Here is a 25,511-nt window from a genome sequence, read left to right on the forward strand (position 1 = left end):
ACCCAGCTGAATTCTCTTGGTTAAAATGAGTCACAGGCCAGCTCAAACTCAGCGGGGGAGGAGATTACACTGGGGTGTGAATATTAAAAAGTGCACTTCACTGGGAACTGTCTTAGTCGGCTACTATAATAGGATACCATAGACTGGGAGCTTAAACAACACACATTTATTCCTCAACAGTTCTGGAGGCTGGAAGTCTGAGATCAGGGTGCCAGCAAGGTTGGGTTTTGGGTGGGGGCCCGCTTCCTGTTTATGGCCTCACACCGACTTTCTTTCATGCATGCAGACGGAGTTCTAGTCTCATCATGCCTTTTTAAGGGTCCCTAGTCCCCTCCTGGGGGCCCCACCCTGATGACCTCATCTAAACCTGATTGTCTCCCAAAGGCTCCACCTCTAAATACCATCACATTGGGGATGAGGGTTTCAACATATGCATTTTGAGGGACACAAACATTCAGTCCATAGTGGGGGCCATCCTAGAGCTACTGTACCACATGAAACAGTATTGCCCCTCAGAAGAGCTATACCAACTCCCCCTTGTAGCAGCAGGGAATGTGAGTGTGGTGCTTCATACACACCCCAACACGAGTGGGGCAGGGAGGGGTGAGGATGTTTGAAACTTCTGCTCGGTTGATTAGTGTCACACTGTTAATATAAATCCTATTAAACCAGCACCCTTAAATCAAGAGTCAAGGATCAAGGTCAATGACAGGAGTGGGGAGATAACATGAACTCAATTCCTTTTAGTTTCTTGACTGGTCATTTGTAGACACTGAAAATAATCCCGATAATAATAGATGGCTTCTGTACGTTTGGAAAAATTGTTCCAAGTTTTTTGCAGTTGTGGATCTCAAATGGTATGGCTTGTCGCTCATCATGACCAATAGATCGCATGGGCCATAATATCTCCCACATTCAATTTAGGAAAATAAACTGAAAATAAATGGAAACACCCTCCTTGCTCATTTGGATGACAAAGTGTCCTGGTTCCCACTTCAGGGTGTGCCCCAACAAGGCACTTTGTCACTTCAAATCTTCAGGTTTTGGTGATTGGAAACATGGTTTGATACAATTCTGGAAGCCTAAGTAGGCAGAGTTATTATCACGTTTTGTTTGGAATAATCCTGTAATCCCAGTGAAGAACCCCACCATTGGGGACCTGTGGGGACAGACCGGTCACTTCCTGCTTGGTTCCACAACATCTGGGACACACCTGCATGCCGGGTCCTGTTTCCAGAGCCTCAGCCTCAGTCCCGGTGGTACTGACCTTCTGTGGCGGGAAACAGACCAGAAAGAAGTCAAACCTAAGCAAGACAATGTCAGTGAGTGCAAAGGGCCACCAAGCATGAACCCAGGGCGACACAGTGGGTGGTGCCTGGGGAGCTCCTCTCATAGATATGGGCCAGAAGACCTCTCTGAGGAGGTGACATTTCAGCCGGGACCTGAGTGACAAGGAGAAGCCGCCCTGGAAAGTGTTCCAGGTGGAGGGGCACCTGCTGGAAATCTGTGGATAGCATCATCATGGGACCACAGTACCTGAGCCAGGATGAGAGGCCGAGGGGAAGTCGAGGCAGCCTGCTTGTGCCGCCACGTAACATACCCAAGTTCCTTTGACTATGAGCTTCTAGCGAAGTAGAAAGCAGACGTGCCAGAGGAATGTTCTTCTGGGATGAGATTGCTTGGGGTTAATTGTTCAGCTCTGTCATTCACTGGGAAAAAGTCACGTGAGCTGAACGGAATGAGGGTACATTTCTATTCTCTTGCAGAGACAAAGTTCCCATTGAGCAGCCTCAGAGAGTCCGGAGGCCAACTGATACTTGGAGAGCAATTCATTTTGTAACATGGCTCTCTTGCCAGGGCTATGTGCTGAAGAAGTACCCCCCTCCTGGCTCTGGACCCCACAGCCACCCCATAGGCATCAGAGCAGGACCTGCCACCCTTCCAGCCTGAACAGCCCTCCCAAACACCCTTGACTTTACTGTTATGAGTCATGCTGATGGTCTGGGTAAACCCCGGCTCCTGGCTGCTGAGAAGACCTGGGGCCTCCATAGGCCCTGGGGGCGGGGGTACCCAGAAGCCTAAATCCCCCCCAGGCTCCCGGATGGGGACTGGAACCCCCCCCAGGAGCTGAGGGGTATGGTTGACAGCCCATGAGGGTGTGACATCATTCTTAGGACAAAACCACTGGAGATGCCTTCAGCCAAGTCCAGTGGCAGTCTCTACAGACCTTCCTTTCTGGCCAACTCCCCACTGCTATTCTTTGGCTGGACAGAGGGGACGATTGGCTCCTGTCCGGTCATCACGGGCCAAATGCAGCTAAGAAACTTATAAGTTAAAATGCAATATCCCTAATATATAAAGAGCTTCTATGAATAGAAGAAAAAAAAAAGGTGAATAACGCTATAGAAAAACGGGCCAAAGATGTGAAAGGACACTTTACAGAGAAAGGAGTACAAATGGTTCTTACCCATGTGATGCTATGTTCCAACTTGTTCATAGGAGAAAAGCAAATTAAAACTACACTAAGATCGGATTGGCAAAAATCCAAAAGTGTGACAACTACTCTGGGCGGCTGGGAGGCTGATGGGCATTGTCATGATTTGCTAGTGGGAATGCAACATGGTACAATCCCGGTGGAGAGGAATTTGGCAATACATGACAAAGGGACATATGCTTATAGCCTAGAATCCAGCAAATTCCTAGGAAGCTCTCCCAAAGATATGCTGGCAAATAAGAGACATATGCACAATGAAGGAGAAATTATATAATAAGAATGGAGGGGTACTGAATAAATGTTCCATATTTGCTTATGATAATAAAAAGATGGAAGGATAAAAAATAAAATTAAAAATTGATTTCCTAAGGAGGTGAAGGGAAGAGACTAGATTTCTCTGAGTAAAGCTTGTTTTGTGGATTTAACTTTGGAAACATGTAGGGTATTTTGCATGCTAATAAAACAAAATTACATTTTCAAAAAAGCAATCCATAGAAATTAAAAGCAAATTGAGTTAATAAGCCTCAAAGTGTATCTAGTTAGTGACATGATCACACAGGGAAGACTGGTTTTGAAACACAGCAATTTACTTTAAGGATAAAAACAAAAACAAAACAAAAATATCTTCCAACTTTTCAGGATTGATATTGTTGGAAATGGAATTAGTATTATTACTCTGAGACCACTGTATATAGAGTGTGGGATAAAGTAAAATGTGCATTCGGGGTTATTCAACCTCTTGACCTTCCTGGACATGGCCAGTAGAGTTTCCCAAAACACTGAAAACACCCCGCCTGTGTCAAACACCCCCTCGGGGGACAGCATCACTGTAACGAGTCAATGCAAGGACAGAAGTAATGTCTCAGTTTTACAGATAAGGCATCTGAGGCTCCTAGAGCCTAAGTCACTTGTCCAAGATCAAGTCACGTCTGGAATTGAACCTGCATCCACCAGGCTCCAAGCTTCCTCTCTCAACTCCTACAATGTACCATGTCCTCCAACTTGGCCCTGGTCTCTCCTGCCCACCCTCTACTTGCTCTGAGGACATTGTCCCTCTGTGGGCATTTCCCCTTCACAGTAGAAACAGGGCAGCACAATGGCTGGCGGAAGGAAGGGCTCAAAAACATACCGAAAAAATGAATGAATGAATGAATGAATGAATGAATGAATGAAAACAGAGAAAATCGTCTTCTTTCCTGCTTGGACCAAAAGCTAGGAGGAAAAAAGAAAGGAGAAATGATTCCTTTTTTTTTTTCAGTTTTTTTTTTTGTTTTTTTTTTAGATTTTATTTTATTTATTTGACAGAGAGAGAGACACAGCGAGAGCAGGAACACAAGCAGGGGGAGTGGGAGAGGGAGAAGCAGGCTTCCCACCGAGCAGGGAGCCTGATGTGGGGCTTGATCCCAGGACCCTGGGACCATGACCTGAGCCGAAGGCAGACACCTAACGACTGAGCCACCCAGGCACCGCTTTTTTTAAGATTTAAAAAAATTTATTTATTTGACAGAGCGAGAGAGCACAAGCAGGGGTTGTGGCAGAGGCAGAGGGGGAATCAGGCTCCCCACTGAGCAGGGAGCCTGATGTGGGCCCAGGAACCCGGGACCATGACCTGAGCCAAAGGCAGATTTTTAACCGACTGAGCCCTCCAGGGGTCCCAGGAGAAATGATTTTAAAGGAAGAACCAGGACCCCAGAGACGCTGAGAGGCCTGTGTGTCAGGTGGTCCCCAAGACCATCCTCAGGCCCCATAATACACCTGACAAGGACTCTGAAAAGCTGTTATACTCACAGTTACAGTTTTACTATAGCAAAAGAATCGAGATTAAAATCAGCAAAGGGAAAGGGGCATGGAGCAAAGACCAGGAGAGACCAGGCGTGAGCTTCTGTGCATGGTCTCCCAGGGGAGTTCTGGGGATCCGTGTTACTCTCCCAGCAGTAACCTATGACAGCAAGTGTGCAGTGTTTTCAATCCAGGAAGCTCATCCGAGCCTTGGTTTTTATTGAGGGTCAGTCCTATAGGCAGGCGGTGCCCACCTGGCTGACCTCAGCACTACTCAGACTCCAGAGCAGAGACAAATCACACTATTAACAGAAACTCTATTCAAGTTAATGTGATGTGACCCAGTGCCTCAGAGATACAAAACCACTCTTACCAGGGAGAACATCCCAAGGGCTCAGAGCTCTTCTCCCAGGAGCCAGCAGAGGGCCAGTCCCGAAGACAGGTCTTCCTTGGGAATGTGTAGGGTTTGAGCAGCCCAGGCTTCTTGAGGCTACCCTTCCCTTTCCAGTCCCTAACCAGAGGTGTGCGGCCCCCCATCCCCCACCCCGAGGTCATTCCAATACTTCCTACATCAGCACCAACTTGAGGATCCAAAATCATTTCCATAGCAGGGTTTGCAAGGTGACCCTCTGGGGTATATAGGATGAAGACATTAGGATTTCTGTTTCTATGTTTGTTTTTTTTTAAATTATGATGGAAAACATAAAATTTACTATCTCCACCATTTTTAAGTGTACAGTTCAATAGTTTTAAGTATATTCATATGGTTATGCCACAGAGCTCAAGTCCTCTTGCAAGAATGAAACTCAATACCCATTGAAAACAACTTCCCATTGCCCCCTGCCCCGCCCCCCCGGGGACCACCATCTTACTTTCTGTCTCTATGAGTTGGACTACTTTAGGTCCCACATATAAGCGTGGAGTCACACAAGATTTGTCTTTTTGTGACCGGCTTATTTCACGGAGCATCACGTCTTCAAGGTTCATCCAGGTTTATAGTGCATGTCAGAAATTCCTTCCTTCTTAAGGCCAAATAATATTCCGTTGCTAGTGTATACCACACTCTTGTTCATCCATTCATCCATTGATGGACATCTGAGTTACTTCCACCTTTGGGCTATGGTGAAGAATGCTGCAATGAACGTGGGTGTGCTAATATCTCTTTGAGATCCCGCTTTCAGTTCTTTTGGATGCATACCCAGAAATAGGATTGCTGGATCATATGCTATTTCTATTTTTCATATATGAAGGGACCACCATACTGTTGTCCACAGCAGCTGCACCATTTTACATGCCCACCAACAGTGCAAAGGGTTATGATTTCTGCACACTCACCAACACCTGTTATTTCCTGTTTTGTTTTTTTTTTTCCACAGTGGCCATCCTAACAGGTATGAATTTTTATGTTTTTAGTCGATGAAAATAATAAAGAAATTAACCTTGAGTGATACCTCATAGCTAGACCACTCCTGGCCTTGGTGTGTATGTGTGCAGGGAAGTGAATTGTAACACTGCACAACATTGTGTAAAAAGTAAAAGAACACATTCTTCAGAGGGCCAAAGGAATGTGTCACCCTTGGGGTGAGGGATGCCACGGGTGCTAGAGAGGTCCTCCCTTTCTGATTCACTTTATTACAAGTATTTCAGCCAAGTTAATTGGTTTCAGGATGATATTATCCAGTTTTAATTAAACTAATCTTTAAATTATGATCAAGGAACCCTCACAAATATAATCTGCAAATTATATTTTGCAAATACAATCTGGAAAAACCCACAGATAAAAGATAATGTGATTAATGCGAACCTGAGTGAACATGCGGAAGTAACTGATACCCTTCCTTCTCCTCCAAGGAGCTCTGTACCAGCCAAGGTTTTTACATAAAAACAATGACCATCTGATAAGACATTGCCTCCCCTTCTCCCAAAATAGAGGAGGAATTAAGAAAACCATTGAAAATACAGATTTATATCCACTTAGGAATAATGAAGCCTATTTGAAGGGTGTATCGTGCCTTGAGACATCAAGACATTAGCTAATGATAGTGTGTGTGTGTGTGTGTGTGTGTGTGTGTGTGTGTGTGTGCGCGCGCGCATCTGTGTGCACACTAAAATCTTTTATTAATACGGGCACATGATCAAAATATTTGGACACAACTGCTCCAGACAGAGGTTTGAGAATTATGGGGGTCTCTGTTTTCTATCACTGCCTTTTTCAGACCATGACCCGTGAGTGTGGAGGAATAACTTAAGAGGAGTACGCTAGGACAGTTGTCACATATGGAGAAGGGAACTTGGCATTGTTAAGGAAAAGAGAGTGACCTTTTTTTTTTTTAAGATTTTTTATTTATTTGAGAGAGAGAGTGTATGAGCATGGGGGAGGGGCAGAGGGCGAGAGAAGCAGACTCCCCGCTGAGCAGGGAGCCTGACTCGGGGCTCGATCCCAGGACCCTGAGATCATGACCTGAGCTGAAGGCAGACCCTAACTGCTTAGCCCACTGAGCCACCCTGGTGCCTGGAGACTGACCTTTAAAAAGAATCCCAAGATTTCCCAAATCACTTATGATTCCCCAAATTACTTAAACAGTTGACCCCACTGTTGTGCTAACATCTCCTTTGTAGCTTCTTCCCAGAATTCCTCCCTTCTTTTAATTGTAGCCTCTCTGGGCCTCAGTTTCTTCATCTGTAAAATGGGGGCATTGTTAACACTTCATCAGGAGGGTTCTGATGAGGTGCTGGGCATAGTGCCCTACACAACAAGCATTCTCCAGAAGCAGCTAGTCTGATTAGCGAACTATTTTTTTTTTTAAGATTTTAGAACCAGAAAAATAGTATATACATACCCATTGTAAAAATCTTAAGAAGACTATAAAAAGAGACGAGAGGGGCGCCTGGGTGGCTCAGTCGTTGAGCGTCTGCCTTCGGCTCGGGTCATGATCGCAGGGTCCTGGGATCGAGCCCCGCATCGGGCTCCTTGCTCAGCGGGGAGCCTGCTTCTCCCTCTCCCACTCCCCCTGCTTGTGTTCCCTCTCTTGCTGTGTCTCTCTCTGTCAAATAAATAAATAAAATCTTAAAAAAAAAATAAGACAAGAATTGCCCCTACATATGTCAATTATACTACAGTAATAATAATAATAATAATAATAATAATAATAAAAGAATCTAACTCTTCCTTCAAGGGATACCCATTTCAGTATGTTTCCATGAATAGCTACAGGAAATAGTCTGAGATCCTGATTTTTTTTTTTTTTTTTTTAGCTTATTTCTTCTCAGGGGTTTCCCTGTATCAATAAATTCATTGTAAAGGGAGGGAGAGAGAAGTGTCTGCACACATCTCCAAGATTCACTCTTGGTTTCCCGGGCACTATTCTACTAATCCTCCAAGCCCTGGTCAGAGCCCCTCCTCCATGCAGCCCTCTCAGACTGCAACTCCACGTGTACAGCTTAACCTTTACAGCAACCCATATGAAGGAGGTCCCGTTTTACTGTGGTTTACCGATGGGGAAACTGAGGCTCAGCAAGTTTTGATGACTTGCCCAAACTCACACAATTGGGAGTGGAAGAGGCAGGGTTTGAGCTCCTTCTCTCTTACCGCCGCCCCCCGCCAGCTTCTGGACCCCAGGGGGGGCCCAACCCAGCCCTTCCTTCCCGCCAGGATCCTGTCATCACCTCCCGTTTCTAGTCTGTGTGTCCTCTAAGAATGTGACCCGCCAGGACATGCCAAGCCCGGAGCAGAGGACAGCGCTACAGGCTCCTGGGAGTTTTGCTTGCGTGAATGAAGAGACGCATCCTTGCTTGCTGGTACTAGCCCTGAACTCTCATCTGATAGGGGAAGCAATCATATTTTGGAAAAACAGCAACTGTTTTTACAACACCAGTTGGTGCCCCAGCCTCGGTGGATTTGAAAAAATTCAGAGAGCAACTGGTGTCTTTTTCCCTCCCTTCGGTTCCCTTTGTTAAACTGCCATGAGTTCCTGGTGACCGGATTTCAGGCAACACGGAGACAGGAAGGCGTGGGAGAAGGAGGCAGAAGGCAGGCTCCCTGCTCCTCCAGGACCTTTGTACCTGGTGAGGTTCAGGCTTTTTTGAGGGATTATGGGCCCTGCCTGGGCGCTCCGTGTCCTGCTGGGCCTTGTCGTTTCTCTGGCTGGCACAGCACCCAGGATTCTGCCATGGTAAGCGTGGTTGTGCCAGGCTCTGTCTCTCCCCTCCCTGAGCACAAAACACTGTGCACTTCTAGCTAGGAAAGTGTGCCAGTCCAGGAAGCACAAACCCCCGGCTCCCTCCAGGTTTGCACAGAACCTACACTCTCTTTGCTAAAACAACCAGCCCTTCTCGGCAGAGAGAGGGCCTGCCTTCTGCTTATGCAGAATGTTTGACTCACTGCTTCTGACAGGCCCCAGGCTCATCAAATTCTACTAAATGTCACTTTAGTAGAATAAATAAATCCTTGCATGACTTTCTCAATTATAATTAATACTTATAAGCAGTGATCCCTCATATAAAGTCCAGACTGTGTGCCAGGCACTGTGCTGGACACTTTTTTGTGAATCCCCTCCTTCAATATTTGTGAAAACTCCTTGGACTTTTCATTCTCCCCATTTCACAGATGAGAAAACTGAGTTGCACCCAAGCTAAGTAACATGCCCAGTGGAAGGTGGCAGAGCCGGGTCTCAAACCAGCGTCTTCCTGACCCCATGCCTTTCCCTGTGGCTTTGTAATTGGGGTCTGGCTCTATCTGTGTCCCCCTTCTGCCCTGGGCCCTCATCGTTCTAGGCTGAGGCTGGTGATGAGCACCAGCTTGGCTTCTTTTTTGTAAAATGCCTTTGTCTGCCATGGGCACGGGGTAGGTGGGCCAGGACACCAAGCGTGTGTGTGTGTGTCTGTGTCTGTCTGTGTGAGAGAGAGAGAGAGAATGAGAGAGCGAGCGGACTATCCACGTGAAGCAGTGCCTGGAGACTCTCTTGATGATTTTAAGTTAGAAAAGTGTCCTCAATATCCCAGGTCAGCTTCTGACTGCAGTCCCAGGCTGGGTGTGGCCCTTTCAAGCTTCATGAGGAGCTGGCTGGCTGAGTGGGCATGTATCTGAGACTCAGCTGGGCCCTATCTCATTACCGACCGGAAGCCCTGTGTTACCAGTCAGCTCGAGCTGCCATAACAAAATTTCATAGCCTGGGTGGTTTAAACAACAGACATTTATTTCTCACAGTTCTGGAGGCTGGGAAGTCTGAGATCAAGGTGCCGGCAGATTCGGTTTCTGGTGAGAACCCTCCACCTGGCTGGCAGATGGCCACCTTCTGGCTGTGTCCTCCCGTGGCAGAGAAGGGCAGGCTCTGGTGTGTGTTCCTCTCCTTTCAGGACACGAATCCCATCCCGGGGCCCCCGCCCTCCTGGCCTCATCTATCACCTCCCAAGGGCCCCGTCCGCTAACACCGTCACACTGGGGCGTAGGGCCTCAGCCTATGAATGTTGGGGGGGGGACACATTTCAGTCCGCAGGACCCGCTTAGACTTCTACCATCCCCCACCTGTCCTGGTGACCTTGGGGTGGCCGCAGACTTCCCAGGGTCACCCGGGCGGCTTGGCCAGGGCCCAGGCGAGGCCGGCAGCCTGTGGAGGTATAGCTGCTCTCCCGTCTGTCCTGTGTCCCCTGTCGGCTTTAGCAGTCGTCCAGCCCCCGCCCCTCCCTCAGCTCGAAGGGCTCCGGGGGACCCAGCAGGCCTCCGGACTCCAGCCGTACGGTGTGGGTGGCAGGGGTCACCTCCTCCCAGGGGAGGCTCTGCACTTGCAAAGAGTCACTGGTGACAGGGCAGACCCACCAAGCTGCAGGCTCTTCCCTTGTCAGGACGACCCTGGGGAGAAAGAAGAAGAGGGTGACATGCTAGTTAGAAAGAGAACACACGCCAGGAAGACACTGAAGGCACCACCTGAACCAGTTCAAGTTTGAACGGGTCCACAATCCCTTGTGTGCAACTCTCATATCCAAAGGTCTCTAGACACTAGAAGTTTTTCTTCATTGACTGGGTGGCAACAAACGGCCTGAGCTGACGGGAGGCAGCACGTGACACCTGTATTTATTCCACGCGAGTCCGTGTCCGTGTGCCCTGTGCTGTGGTTTCTCTGGGGCCGGCCACGGAGCTGGGCCCTGGCTGCCGACTTCCACCGGATCCCACGGGGGGCATGCGAGCACCAGCCTGCAGTCAGGTGCGCCTGGGCATCGGGTGGGCCGCTTGAAAGGCAACATGCGATGAGCAGAAGCGGGATGCTTTAATCTCCTGGGCATCGTTTTCCAGATAAAGAACAAAAACACAGAGGTGTCAAGTCGAATGTCAAATGCCGTTCATCCCACCCCAGCTCTGGGGATTCCCAGGAGGGTGACAGTTCGGCTTCCCGGCACTTTCTGCTTTGGCCAGGGTGGTGCCATCATCGCGGCCTCAGATGGGGTCAGGGGCTGAGCGTCCTTATAAAACGGGGGGACCTGGACTCCGAGGGAAGACCATGAAGAGACACTGGGGAGGCCCAGGGCTGCCCGGGGCTCCCCAAAGCTGGAAGAAGCAGGTGGGGTCCTCCTCCTACAGGTTTAGAGGGAGCACGGCCCTGCCGACCCCTGGATTTGGGACTTCTTTCCCACAGGCTTGGGTGATAAAGTTTGGTACTAAGCCACCCATTTTGTTACGACAGCCACAGGAAAGTCATGCAAGGGAGCTCCCCAAAGCCGCCCCCCGGGACCCCGGCAGCCGCTGGGAGACCCATGGGATGTCCAGGGACTTGCTTCCTCTCTCCTCTCCTCTCAACTGGCTTGGCGTGAGGTGGGTGGCAAGAAAAAGCTGAGGTAGGGAAAAAGCAAAAAGAGGGGGCCCCCGCTGCGGCCTGCTTTGGTCTGGGCTTCCATGTGCCAATCCAGAAGCGGAACCGCATTGCTCTGCGAAGGGGAGTCTCTGACCGGTCACGACCGAGCCGGCTGGGTGCTGAGCCCGCCTGGGCCTGCCTGGCTCAGGGTGGATGTCCCCATCCCTTGGGCATCGTGTCTTTGCAGGCTTAGTGATAATTACTCGACATTTCCACTGATGACTGGGCTACAGCCGCTTCTCGGAGGTGGGGGGGGGCGGTTAGCTCTGAAAGCAGATTCCCAGACAACTCCATTTGGTTCTGGGGCTCCTCTGTAGGCTTTGCTCAGAGCCAGACCCCGTGAGAACCCCACCAAGTAGAAGAAGAAACTAGCGCTTTGCAGATGACTGGGTTCTGAGAAGCAGCCTGGAGCCAAGCCACAGCCCCCTCACCCGCATGACAAAGGCAAAGGTGGCCTCCGGGTGATGCCTGCCTGCTCTGGGAGCCTCCGAGGGCCGGCCAGGCCCTGTGCAGCCTCCCTGCTCCCGTCTCACTCATTCCCCACAGGACAGGGCTCAAGGGGCGGGGGGGGAGGGGGACACAGGAGTTGGAACCCCCTTGGTCTGTCTGGCCCTTGGAATGTCCACCTGGAAGCTCTGCCTCCAGGCCCCCGCCCCACGTAACCTGGCCCTCCTTCCCGCCTCCCACCCCCAGAGTCAGGCAAATGAATTCTCCCCTTCAGGCCCCAAATGCGGATGTGATGTTGGCACTTTCTTTTGGAAGACGACAAAGCTTGAGCCGGGCAGGGGAACTGGGCTTCTGAGCGGGTGTCCGGTGGGCAGAGCCGAGCACCTCAGGATGGCCGAGCTGGTTGAGGACAGACCTGAGACACCAAAAGTCGGCCAGGAGTGCCATCCTCCATCAGAGCAGTGGACACTGACCTGCATGGGGGCCCATCATCCCTGCCTGTCTCCTCTGAAGCCCAGGGCAGGGCCTTGGGTTGTCCCCTCTATGACTTTTGGGCAGGTCTGACAAGCCCGACTGCAACCTCCGTCCCAGGATGCATGCTCCTGGAGGTCCTAAATTGCCAGTGAAGGGAGGCAGGAAAAAGAGAGGTCCTAAATTGCCAGTGAAGGGAGGCAGGAAAAACCAAAACCATCCTGGTGACCAGCACAGCTCCCGGAGCAGGAGAAGGACTTGGCCTCTAGGTTCCCGACTTAACGTTTCCCAACCGCAAATAGCACAGGCCTAAGATCTCACTCCCTAGCTTTCTTCCTTCCAAACTCCCACCTGTGAAGGAGGGTGCTCCCTGACCTTGGGTTTTCTCCACAGCCCTTCTTTCCTCTCTCCGCCTACCCCCTCCTCCACCACTCTGTCTGGATCTCACCGAAACCCATGTTTTTCAGCCCTGACGTGCCACTGTCTTCCCAGAATCCTCTCTGTGAGCTCCAGACACACAAAGCCAAGGAACCAGGTCCCTCCCCTTCATACTCAGCATGTCCAAAGTCATCCTCAGGATAGCCCCCAGCCCACTTCTACCTCCATCCTCTCAGGAGGCCGCTCTGACCCATTAGCTCCTCGCGCACAATCCTTTGATGGCTCCCTTTTGCTTTAACTAAAGTCCAACCTCTAGCTGAGCGTGCAGTCGGGCTTCCACAGACTTTTCTAGCTTCTGTTCCCACCCTTACCCACGCGCAGTGCCCCCTGATACACCACTGGTGGTGGTGGGTTACTTGTTAAAATGCCTGGGGGTGCTACAGGCAGTTAATGCTCAGCTCAGAGTCCAGGGGTGCTAAACGTTCTGTCCTTGGAGGTGCAGGACACCCGGAAGAAGGCCTCCCCCGGCCCACGCCCACTGCCCAGCGCCAAGTCACACCACGTTTCCCAAAGGCTCAGGCGCTCACGCTCCCCCAGGTCTCTGAAGCCCCTCCGCCTGGCACGCCCTTCCCCAGCTGCTTCATCTGGCTCACTCCCATCTGTTCTCTCCATCTGCCCTGCATCCCTTTTGGGGACTATGTTCTGATCAGCAGGCTGGGTCAGATATGCCACCGGGGTACCCATATCCCAATGGGAGAAGCTTTCGGGGCCTTGAGGGGCAGGAACTGTGACCCTCCTGCTGGCCCCTCACCATCATGTGAGCTCCTTGAGGGCAGGGTCCAGGCCCACAGAAGGGCCCTGGGAAAAGAGTGAGTGACCCAAGTGTTAGCTTTTCAGGGACTCCCCCACTCCTCCATCAAGAAAGGTGAGTCTACCTGCTTCTTTCTGCAGGAGCTGTCCAAGCTGGGCCTGAACAGTGACATGGAGGTGGAGCTGCGGATTCTCCAGCTACCTGTAGATTACAGGGAGGTGAAGCAGAGGGTCACCAGAATCTGGGAAGACCTTCAACCGCAAGTAAATGATGGCTGAGGAGGCAGTGAAGCTGGGGGGTGGGGTGGGGGGGGGGAGATGACGAGGTGGAGCCCCAGAGCCTGTGGACCCCCGGACCCTGGTTCTAGGGTTGATGGCTGAGGGGTGCACCCCGCCCCCGTGTCCCACCAATAAGGTCCCAGCCAATTTTCTAAGGTTCTGGGTCTGTTTGTAAAAGTTTAAGCTGAAACACAGAGTGGATCTTGGAAGAAGATTCTGGAGAGAGAGAAGGAGGACAATAAATGGAATCTTTATTCCTCGCCAGGACTCAGAGATAGTTTCCACCCAACCGACAGGCCCCTGGGTTAGGTCCCAGCCACGGCCACGCAGGGCAGGCTGCCTGTGAGGTGAAGCAAGAGACAAGGACCTTTTGGGCCTGGCAGGGCGGTTGGCGGGCAGCCCGTCTGGAGAGGTCCCATCTTCATCACACCCAGCCTTTTTTATCTGAACAGAGTCATTATATAAAAAACTGGTACAAATGTCCAAAAACTAGGAAGACAGGATGATGAGATTAACACAACACACACCACCATGCCGTTGAGACAACTGTCCCAGGTGTTTTGATAATATGCTCCACAGCTGTTTTTTCAAAGAGGAAAAATCATCAGCTCAAAAAATCCTAACAATATTTTATCACATGGTTACTAACTTCCTTTTTTAGAGTTTCATACAAGAGAGGGAAGATTCCCCAGAAATGCTAAGCTGCTCCCGTGCTAGTCTTAGCTACCAGGGGACCCCCTCCCCCCAGGGAAAAGAAGGGGAATACATTACCCTGCAAGAATATTTGCCCCTATAAAACTAGTTAAATTAAATGCCACATGGGTTTCTATCCAGTTGTTTTTCATTCCCGCACATCCATTAGGGGAGGTCAGCGGGGAAGCCCGGAGGTTGTGTGCCAGATCTGGGTTTTGCGATGCTTTGCACCCCTGCGCTCGCTCTGGGCTTGGCCCTTCAGCCACATCCGGGGAGCAGAGCAGGCCTCAGTTTCCCTAATCTCTCGTCCGCCGCGTGTGCAGACGCAGTTCGCTGTGCACATCGGCCTGGACGCCTCCGCCAAGGCAATCGTTCTGGAGCAGTGCGCCAAGAACCGGGGCTACCGGGACGCGGACATCCGGGGCTTCCGGCCGGCGCGCGGGGAGTGCCTTCCGGATGGCCCGGAAGTGATCGCGTCGGAGGTCAGCATGAAGGCGGTGAGCAAGCGCGTAGAGGGCCACGTGGAGGGCGTGGAGGTGACCTTTTCTCGAGATGCGGGCAGGTACGTCCCGCGGGTGTGGGGGGTAGAGGAGGGGGAACGACCGCAGTGCCTCCTCTGAACAGGGTCTCTCCCCAGATGTCCCCCTTCCGCACCGGGAGGCCATCCTCTGCGGTCCGGCTGGGCACTTGCTCACGCCGTGGCACCCCAGGGCGGCTCCTGCAGACCACCAAGATGTCGTCCCCACCCCCCCGACCCCACCCGGCCCTTGGTGCGTGGATAGAGAAGAGATGGGAAGGCATGTTTTTGAGAGCCACTAATGTTTTGTGGATGCTTTGTTTTTCTTTATTGCGTCCCAAGTTGTGAGTTAACTATTCCGATTTAGCCCCACATAGAGATGAATTTGCTTTGGTTCCTCCAAATTCTGACCGCCAGGAAGTAGTTTCTCCCCACCCCCGCCCCAAGAATGAATGAACAAGTGACTCAGTAGACACGAATGAGAGGGGTTTGGGGTGTAAAGGTGTTCTGGACTAGTTGCTTGAAAATCTGGTCCCTTTCCAGGCTCTGCTGCTTGCTGATTGTGGGACCCTGAGACCAAAAATCAGTCCCTCCCCGGTTCATTCCCAGCAACTCTTCTTTCTGAGGCAGAAGAACAAAACCTAAATCTCCCTGGGTGGCAGTCCAACTTCTCATGTTTTGGGGATGCTGCGTTATCCCTTATGCTTACATTTCCCTGGGGTTAGAGGCTTTTCCGGGGAGTAGTAACACGGCGTTTCATGTGGTTGCAGATATGTCTGCGATTACACCTACTACCTGTCTTTGCATCATGGAAATGGGTATGCGGCACTCATCCACGTGCCTCCGTTATCCCGTTGGCTCCCAGCCAGCCTGCTGGGAAAAGCCCTGCAAGTCATCATCCAGGACATGCTGGAGGAGCTGAGAAAGCCTGAGCTCAAAGCCTGGTTTGCAGAAAACTCAACAGCCGTGATTCCAGCCCGGGGGAACCAATTGGGGGACTGCTCCTTTGGAGAAAATTAAATGTTTCAATCCTGTGTGCAGAGTTCAAGTGTGCTTTGAGAGACTTTTAAAAAATGGCTTGTAAAACAGTTTACACAGAGGGAAAAAAGCTCTGAATTAGCCCAACGAAATCACAAAGGGTTATTTTATTGTCAGAAGAAAGAACACTCTGAAAGGCAGACATTTCACAAGGGATTAACTAGCTTCAGTTATGGTTTTCATGACAATAAAATGAAATCCTAGTAATTTTTTTTTTCTCTTAAAAAGACCGTGCAGGGGCCTGTGGGATCCTGCCCAGATTGCTAAGACTGCAGACCTGTTGGGCAGAGCTGCCTGTGATGGGTTGATCTATGACCAGGGGGAAACATGCAGAGCGGCCGCTCGGTACCCCCTCCCTGGCCTCCACCCTCACGCATCCAGGTGCTGCGTGCAGCTTTTGACCCCTGAGTCTCTAGTGTTTGGTTTTTATTTTTCTACTCTTTTTAAAAAGTTGTGTGTAATACATAACATAAAATTTACCCTTTTAACCATTTTTCAGTGTTTATGGGCATTCACTTGTGCAGTCATCACCACCATCTATCTCTAGAACTTTCTCAACATCCCAAACTGAAACTCTGTCCCCATTAAACAACACGCCCCCTCCTTCCCCTAGCCCTTGGCAACCATTATTCCACTCTGAGGACCTCATATAAATGAATCACACTATTTGTCCTTTTGTGACTGGCTTATTAGTTCATGGAACATAATGTCTTCGAGGTTCATCCACGTTGTAGCATGTGTCAGAATTTCGTTTTTTTAGACGGAGGAATATTTCATTGTATGTGTAGACCACATTTAGTTTATCCAGTCATCCTTTGGTGGACACTGGGTTGCTTCCACCTTTTGGTTATTATGAGTACTACTATTGTGTACACTGGTGTGCAAAAAAAAAAAAAAAATAGGTCCGAGTGCCCAGTTGCGGTTGTTTTGTTTCTATACCTAAAAGGGGAATTGCTGGATCATAAGGTGTTCCTACGTTCAAGGTTCTGAGGGTCCGCCATACTGTTTTCCATGGCAGCTTCTCTATTTTATATTCCTAGCAGTAGTGTTTGGTCTTCAAGCAAGGGATCATAGCTGGGTTTGGCTTCTCTGCCATGTTGGGTGTTATCCCTACTTTTTGGAAACAGAATCGCCCCTTTTCAGCTATCATGTTGCCTTTGAGCAAACACTGCCCTGGCTCTTGTGCCAAGCTGCTCAAAGCCAGGTTTTGCTTGTCTCGTGTTTTCTGGGGCAAATATGCATTGAGATACATTGGTTTTTGGAGGAAGGGGTGGAAGGTGCCAGTGGCTAAGCTCTGGGAAATTTGTTACGGTGTTGTGCTCACAGCTATCACTTTCACTTAATTACATGAAAAAAAAAGTATTGTTTACTTAGTGTCCAGATTCTTACACTAGAAGGAAAAGCATTTGCAACTTAATAACAAAGGAACCAGGCAGGCCTTGCTTGGTTTATCAATAGCTCTCCAGCATACTTGAGCCTTTGGTACAGGCTCTACAGGACCCCTTTTGCAAATGAAACTGGCTTCTTTGACGTAGGACAGATCAGAGTCACATTGGAGCTGATCAGAGCCAGCCAGGTGGGGTGGGGTGGTATGGCCCGCATGTGTAGGTCCGGCTGCAGGGTTGTTAGCATAGAGATCCTTCTGTGTTTGTAGGCAAACACCTGCCGCCCGGAGCCCTGTCCCCCTCCCCCATTGTAGCTTCTGTCGCAGGCCAGGGGCAAGCAGGGGGCCTCAGGGTTATTTCAAGCCATACACATTTTACAAACTTTCAGATGTCATCCCGCGAGGAGGCCCGAGCTCCCTCTTGATGAACTGATGAACGTCTCCATCATCTCTCCCTGTGCGACCTCCGGTGTTCTTGAGGAGGACTCCCCAGAGGGCCCGCGCGCCTCCCGGTCCAGGCGGCCTGCCGTCCCCCGTGCATATGCACTGGGGCCTGTTTACCTGTGGCTGGCCCGCGGGGGGTCGGGGTCCGTTTGAAAGCTGACCCAGCGTCAACAGGTTGAACTCTGGGTTGGTCGCTTAATAGTTGGGGGGTCTTGGGCATGTCTGTGTGTTTGCTCATCTCTAACAAATAAAAACCCTTCCTGTGCAGAGCTGTGAACACCTGCTGAGAGAATGGATGTGCGAGTCGGTCAGCGATGAGCGCGTACGGGGCAAACACACCCCTTCCTGGGTCTGGGCTGCTAGCTGGACCTGTGAGGAGGGCGGAGGCGGAGATAGCCCGGCTGGCTCTGTGGTCTCAGAGTGGCACGGTGGGGGGAGGCACTGGCCTCTGTGACCACCCAGCACCTCCATCCTGAGAAGAAGCTTCCGGCGGAGGACAGGTGCCCAGTGCGGCGCGGCTGGCTGGAAGCCACTCGGCCGCCCGCCTCACCGGCAGCCCGCACGCCCGTCCGAGCCTAGGGAATGAGCCTTGAGCCTGCCCGGAGTCGTCATCCAGTGACGGTTGAGGTCGAGCGCCAGCCACCGCGTGACAACGGTGAGCACAAACCCCGGGGCAACACCAAGAGCTTGCGAGAGCCCTCTCCCTTAGAAAGGCCTTTTGTTTTTAGGTCCAAATATTTGTGAGACTCACCAGATCTTAAATAACTGTGGCCTTTGATTTACTTCCACCGCCCACACCTTGCTATTCAGCCCTTTATACGGTGGCCTGACTTTGTTGCAGGAGTAGAGTTTCCTGTGATCCAAGTCCAGTGAAATGGTCAGCTTGCCTTCCCGATGTGTCTGTGCATCTCTGGTCTGATTCCAGAACACTTAACAACTTGCTTCCTTTGAACATATATTCACATTTCTCATTTCTTACTATGGCCACTTCCCTGGGCAATAAAACGATGGCTGGATTGTAGAGGCCCCGGGACAGGCCAAGATCATCAGCTAGAAAGTAACATTCTGAACACCTCCAGGGAGCCACATCCTGTGTGTGCTCGCTTGGTTCTGCCCCGCATCCCGGGTAGGTATGCTGGCTGCGAGGTGCCAACAAGGACAGGGGAATGTGAAGTGTGAGTCCTTTGCCCCAGAGTCATCTATAGCAAACCTGCCCCGGCCTGACTTTTGTCAGTGGAGGATACAGGAAAAGTCTACAGATCAGTCAAAAATGAAGTCCAGATTTCTATATCTTATGTATTCAAATTTTCGAGCTGATTTAGTGGAGTGAGAAACAGAATAGCTTCCCTGTCTTCACCAGCAGTTTGCATGCTGGAAGGTTCAGCTGTCAGAAAGCAAAGCAAAGCCTTTCCACAGAACAGCGCCGAGCGACATGTGTGGGCACACACGCCACACGCGGCTCGGCTTCCCTGCCTCAGAAGCGTGGTGATTCTTCCAGAAAGGGAGGGGACCAAATCAGAGACCAAAAATGCATACAGAATTCTTTTATTTAACTTAAACCATGTAGTACTTTACCTACTAGAAAAAAGCAGAGTAAGAGAAACTAAAGTTGCCTTAGCTTCAGCCATTCAAAATAGACAAAGTTTCTTTTTTTTTTTCTCATAATGTAAAGAATCCAGAGTATATCGCAGTAACAGGAATAAATTCTTACAACAGAATATACAAAAACATTTTGAAATTTTTTTCATCTACTGATTTTTTTATATAAACAGAGGAATTTATTTTTAGGAATAATTTATACACAGAAAGTCATTTTATGTAACAAATTGGCCATGTTATTACCTTTTTTTTTACTTTTTTAAAAAACGTTTTTTTTAAACAAGAAAACTCAGAAAATGCATTATTTGCAATGCATCCATTCCATTGCGCCTTCTGGTTTGATTCTTTTTTTTTTTTGTCCCAGAGGTAGACATACTCTGGCAAACCTCTCCCCTCAGCCTCGCTGGCTTAGAAAGCAGACAGGTGTTTTTGCCAAGCAACTATTCCACCTGTGGCTGTGTCTACGCAACGCCAAACACCTGAATGAACAGTTGAACGCAAAAAAAAAAAAAAAAACCTAATTGTTTCTGGACCTTTCTCCCATGTAGTGCAAAACATCCAGATGTTTCTACCGATGGAGATTCTGTGGAGAAGTAGAGACATGGCCAGTAATCCATTGGGAGCTAGAGGAAATAGAGTCCAACTGAAACACATTTGTGTGTGTGTGTCGTTTTTACTTAAAAGGACTTGTTTTGGACTAGAAAAATGTGTCTTCGGTGTTCTGCCTTAAATAAAATAAATAGGGTCTCTTCCTTGTTAGAACAAAGCGCAAATCACGACCTGAGGCATGTAAGCGAACGGCCCGTGTGCGCCAGAATCGTCATCGTTCGTGTGACAAGGCTGTGTGCTGCGCTCACTGTGAAGCCATCAGCTGTGCCCTCAAGGCCTTCCCTGTCCAGGCAGCGCACCACAGCGGCGACAAGCAGCCCAACCCGCCGGAGGCTCCGCAGCACCACGGGCACCGCTGGGCTGCCTCGCTGCGGCTGTGTCCTTGGCCAGTGAGGTTCCTTCAGTCTGTTAGAGTAGCTACACTCCCAAGGGAAATGGCCAGTCAAAGATGAGCCCCTTCCCAACCAGAGGGTTCTGGAAGACCAAGACACTGAAGATACAGAACTACTTCTTAAATCATCTTTCCTTTGTTATAAACTAGGGCACAAAGCATTGGGGGGAAAAGAGGGTGAACCACGGCCTGGGTCAGGGAAAAATCCTTTTTTTTTTTTCTTCTTTTTTCTTTCTTTTTTTTTTTTTTGGCATATTGTAAAGCTCGCTAGGAAACAGGTGTCCTAAAAAAATGGATCACAAACACACATTTGCACACACAGAGAAAAAAAGTGTCTTTAAATTATTTTCGGCAATTATAAACTACAAACATTTTATAAAATTATTCTATGTTCTTACAAAAATGCAATGAAACATTTAATTAGTTCTTGTAAACCAGATCTTCGTCAACTGACTACCCGTAATCTACTGGACTTAAGAGCCCTATTGAAAACGCTAATGAGTGACTAATTAGAACAATGTTTACCAGAAAGATGTGGACACACACAAACGTGGACATACAGATGAGTGATCATTATGTTCTTGCATAAACAAAATAAAACAAAACCCTAAAGTCATGCCCCAGAACTGACAACTGACGGGTGCGGTGCAGTTCGCGGTCTTGACCGATTTCACTGAACTCTGTGACAACAGTGTCCAAAGGAGGATGTTCGGTTTCTTGGTCAAAACCAAATGCCCACGGATGACTGCTGAGCCTTGATGTGGTCTGATACCTTCAGAAACCATCAGGTTCAAAACATGGCCCACACTTCTTCCCAGCCCCGTTCCCCTTCTGCTTGCCAGTCTTTGCTTGGCCTCACGTCATGACCCGGTTACAGTGGTTTCCTACTGTCTCATCATCCCACCGTCAAGGAGTGTCCAGTCTGCTTTTTCTCTAAGTGATCAACGAGTCAGCTAAGCTGGAGGCCTGAAATGAAACCCTCTGGCCTGTCCAAGGTCTGTATCTTCAGCATCTCTGGCAACAGAGGTTCAGTCTAGACAACATCCTCTCTTGAAATTCTCATTTGTACCACCGACTAGTCAGAGGGGAGTAAGAAAGGTTGACTTTCATCACTGGTGCTTACAGGGTGGATCTGGTCCGTATCTCCCAATGCTGCTTAGCCCAGGAAATAAAAAAAACAGCTGACAAACACAAAAGTAACAGTAACAAAAGAACAAACCCCAAACCTTACATGTATTAGTGGGACTGCTGGAATGGGCTAAGGCATACTGTGGAGCATTACTGCCAACTGGAGGGTGCCTGTGTTTTGGAAAGGAGTTGCCGTTGACATCGGCCACCATAGGGGGACCCAGCAGTGACAGCTGCGGACCTTGGACCGAGCATCCTAACCTCCTCACCGATCTGAGCTCGTGTGACCTTGCCACGACAGCAGCCTGCATCACGCACAGCCTCCTGCCTGTGGAGGTGAGCTGCTGAGAGAGAGGCTTTGGTGGAACAAACTGGCCTACAGTTTGGCATCGTACTTGGCTCGTCAATCTGTTATCCCAACCAAAGCACGTCACCTCCTGCCAAGCATTTTGCCGTCGGGTGGTTCCACAATAAGCACTTTTTTTCTATTTTACCAAGCCACGTTTCCTCCCATCAAAATGTCCCAAGTCCTAAGCAACAGGCTGGAAGGAGAGGCCAGTGTTGGCCACGAACATGGTCTTCTATCTTCCATGGAGGAAGCTCATTCCAATTGTGTGTCAAATGTCGTGACATCCCATAAAGGAGAGCTGGGGTGGTCTGGGGCTCACACAGCTGAAGTTCGACAGTGTCTCCAGAATACACCAGCTCCTGCTGCCTCAGGGAAGGGCTGTGTGTGCTAATGTTTTAATGCGCACATCAATTCGATGATGTGCCTCAGTGGTTCACGTCACTTCAAGCAGTGTGAGCTGCTATCAGAAGGAGGTTGCATGGAAAATGCCACAACTCAGCTTGATTAGATTACTTGGAGCATACAAGAGAGAAAAAATCAAGAAGAGGTGGGAAAATCAGCACAAAATTAGGCTAGAACTGTGGATAGATGATGCCTTAGGATAGTCAAGGTGGGTGGTTTGGTCCAGTAAAATGACTGCACCATCACACAAGCAAAATTTTCTTTTATTTAAGTGTTTCTGAAGCATTTGTTATGGGCACTACACTATTAGTGTTTTCTTTCTACCTAAAGAAAATCCACCTACATAAAACAAAAACAAAGGGACACCAACAACTCGGGACAGTTTAAACAAAACCCTTATAACCAGCTGAATGATCTGTAGAAATCCAGTTGTGGAAACCGGTAGGTATGTGCAAAAGAGGAGCGGCCACTATTCCAAGGGGTCACCTACAGTGTGGAAGAAGAAAACCCTGATCCAACAGTATTTCTCAGTGACCTTAAGATGCCAGGGGCCTTGGGAAAAGAGGGTAGTGTTCTCGCAGGAGGAAGCGCACTCCTGAGCTTAACCGTGGTGCTGGAACTGAAAGGAGCCATCCCCACTTTGGGCAGACCCCCAGCACCTTTCCCGGATGGGGTCACCAGGGCCTGGGGGAGCAGCTGCTGGAGTCGGGCTATGCGCCCTCCACCCCTGTGAGCAGCGGGAGGGCGGGATGGGGGTGCGGCCCTGGCGGGAGACACACCACCCCGGAAGGAGGCTGGGCACCCTCCACCAGCCCTTTCCAGCCCGAAGGTTTGGTCTCTGTTTTCCCCTGGGGGAGGAGGAGATGAGGGTGAAGTTGAGGAACAGTCCGGGGGGGGGGGCGGGGGCAGACACTTGTCTCCTCTGTACAACCTGAATGGGCCTGCAGGTCAGGAACCTCTGCGTTCCCCCGCAGGCCTGGCAGACCGAGCCCTCAAAAGCACTGATGTGGCTGCACCACTGAACTTGACCCAGCGCAGCGACGGCACGATCCCACCTCGGGCAGGCCTGGCCCACGGCGGCCAGAGTAGCGGCTCACATCCAAACATCGCACCTTTCCAAGTGGGAGTCTAACCCAGAGACTGACGGGGGGGGGACCCCCCCTCCCGGGGTCCTTCCTGTCCTTCCAGCCTAGGAAACGAGTGCTCTTCCAATGACAGAGTCTGTCTGTCCTTCAAGCTGCACGGAGTCCCTTTCAAAGCCAGCCAGCCCGGGGGCAGCCGAGCGGCCTCCCCGCTGCATGCCTCTGCTCGCCTCCCAGCAGAGTGTGGGCGCCCCAGGCCGGGAGGAAGGAAATCCTAACACCTCACAACCTCTTAGGAAACCAAGTTAGGAGAAGAACGAAAGCAACACAAAACGAGACATCTCAGAAAAAGGCAAGCTGTCTGACGTGAGTGGAGAGGGGGTATTAGTGTTGCTTCGACCCCGGACACAGCCTGGCCTCTCCCTGCCTCGCCTGGTGCATGTGGCCTGTGGTGTAGATGAGGTTACCAGTATCAACGGCATGTTGTCAGGTGCTGAGAAATGTGAGATGTATTCTTGTGTATATATACACATATAAAAAATAAGAGTGAGGTAGATAAATGTTTGAAAACCAAAACCAAAACAAACCAACAAAAGCAAAAAAACCCAAAACTGTCCTGTCTTACACACACACATACACACACACACACACAACCCTTTTCTCAGTATTTAAATTCATAATGGGGCTTCTCTACAGTGATTGAAACTGGTATCACAAAATAAATTAAAAGAAAACTCCTACATATAATACCTTCTTAATTTTTTTCTTTTTTCTCATTTTTTTTTTTTAAGGGAAAAAACTATGGGACAGAGGCTTGAGAAAGTCGTAGGCCTGAAGCTACTGACAAGCAGAAAAGCACTGCGCACTGGCTTTCTCGCCTTTAATCTCCAGTCACAACTAGCAATCGTCATATTTGAGCTTTGTTCTTACTCATAATTCAAACATTTCCATCCCAGAAGCAACTCGTGTGCTGTCATCACTCTGGTGAGAAGTGCTAAGAACTAAACAAAACAAGACCCCCGGGCCCCGAGGACTTGGATTCCTGGCCAAGGAAAAGCGAGCCAGCGCCAGGGCTCTGGTCCCCCGGGAGTGAACACAGGGCTCCCCGGCCACTGCAGCAGTGCTCGCCCCGACCAGGGCCCTCAGGCCGGCAGACCTGGCGGGGGGGGGGGCTTGCTGCCGCCCCGAGGAGGCTGCCCCTGCGGCCCCCTCCCCGCCAGCACCAGGAGGTGCCTGGGGATTTTTAGGTTCTTAAAGACAGGTAGGTTGGTCTGGAGGGTGGTGGTGGGAGCCACAGAGGGGTCTGGTGGAGCCCGCTCTGCTGCACCCTGGGACTCAGCAGCTGTTTCTCATGGGATGGAAGGATTAAATATCCATTAAAAAAAATAGTAATCCAAATGCCTAGTTTCTGCAGTTAAAACTGCTGTTGTACCCAAGAATTAAAAAAATAGATATATGTGTGTCACAACCAAAAGGTGAGGGAAAGAGAAGGTGAGACTTTCCAACGAGGGTGACTATACACACTGAACAAGGATGTGCGAAATATTTAACCTTTTTTTTCTGACCTGAGTTTGTATCATGTCTTGCACTGTACCAGACTCCAGCGCTGTGTGAGAGCAGGCTGAGGAGTGGGGTGCCGGCATGCCAGGGCCTGCCCCCCTGGGGGTGCCCACCTGCTGCCCTCGCCAGCCTCGTGCCCACAGAGCCTCCGGGTTAGAACGTAACTAACGGGCAGGGGGAGTGGGGAAGGGAGGGTGTATTTATAAAAAGGCATCAAACAGTTCATGGCAAATTATGTTATAGAAGTATCGGTTGCTGGGAAGAGAGGAAGAAAGTCACGCACGCTAGTACAAAGCATAAGAAGTTTCTTGGAGTGAGCAGAAAGGGAAGAAGGGTAGACCTGAAGGTTTTCATAGATTAAATCCACAAAGATAAAGGACAAAAAAAATAGCAGCTTTTTTTTTTCTGTACAGACGTATAGGTGAATATCTGAACCGTAAAAAAGTTATAAAAGTGACATTAAAGACGATGTGTATGCAAACGTTTCATGGTCTAACATAGAACTGTAAGACCCATGAAGAAGTCCTAGTAACAGAGAAAATGCCAACAAAGCTTGAATCCATTTACTGCTTTTCTCCTTACTGTTGTGGTGGTGTTTGAATTTCTTTCCTTGCAAACCTGCATAAACAGTTGGGCTGAGTCCCTGGAAACCCCTTCCCATCTGTGTCCTGGGGGGCCGGGAGCAGGGCGTGGGGGGGAAGTGGGGGAACAGGAGACTGGCACATGGACGACCTTTCCTCAAAGCCTGTCTGCCGGGCTCTCGACAGGGCCTGTTTTCTCCAGAATTCCCGGGGGCTAGCAGGTGGGGCTGG

At 49.9% G+C, this 25,511-nt stretch overlaps 1 protein-coding gene across 3 annotated transcripts in view; it reads left to right on the plus strand.

Moving 5' to 3' along the window:
• The window catches only part of PGPEP1L (pyroglutamyl-peptidase I like), a 42,600-nt gene extending 17,235 nt beyond the window's left edge, over window positions 1-25,365 (plus strand). The window contains exons 3-7 of one of the 3 annotated variants that reach the window (XR_003612248.2): window positions 13,366-13,488; window positions 14,520-14,758; window positions 17,525-17,753; window positions 17,848-18,234; window positions 23,931-25,365. Coding sequence is in view for 1 of the 3 variants with exons in the window: in XM_028122798.2 (XP_027978599.1) it covers window positions 13,366-13,488; window positions 14,520-14,758; window positions 15,484-15,733 (612 nt within the window). In the remaining 2 variants the exon portion in view is untranslated. Of the gene's footprint in view, window positions 1-13,365; window positions 13,489-14,519; window positions 14,759-15,483; window positions 15,748-17,524; window positions 18,235-23,930 lie in introns of those variants that run through there. The other 2 variants (XR_003612246.2, XM_028122798.2) reach the window with 2 other exon arrangements.
• The last annotated feature ends 146 nt before the right edge of the window (window positions 25,366-25,511 follow it).

This window comes from Eumetopias jubatus, unplaced genomic scaffold (assembly GCF_037043125.1).
Source record: "Eumetopias jubatus isolate StellerSeaLion01/CBP00866 unplaced genomic scaffold, mEumJub1_p1.0 scaffold_7, whole genome shotgun sequence".
Taxonomy (NCBI): domain Eukaryota; kingdom Metazoa; phylum Chordata; class Mammalia; order Carnivora; family Otariidae; genus Eumetopias; species Eumetopias jubatus.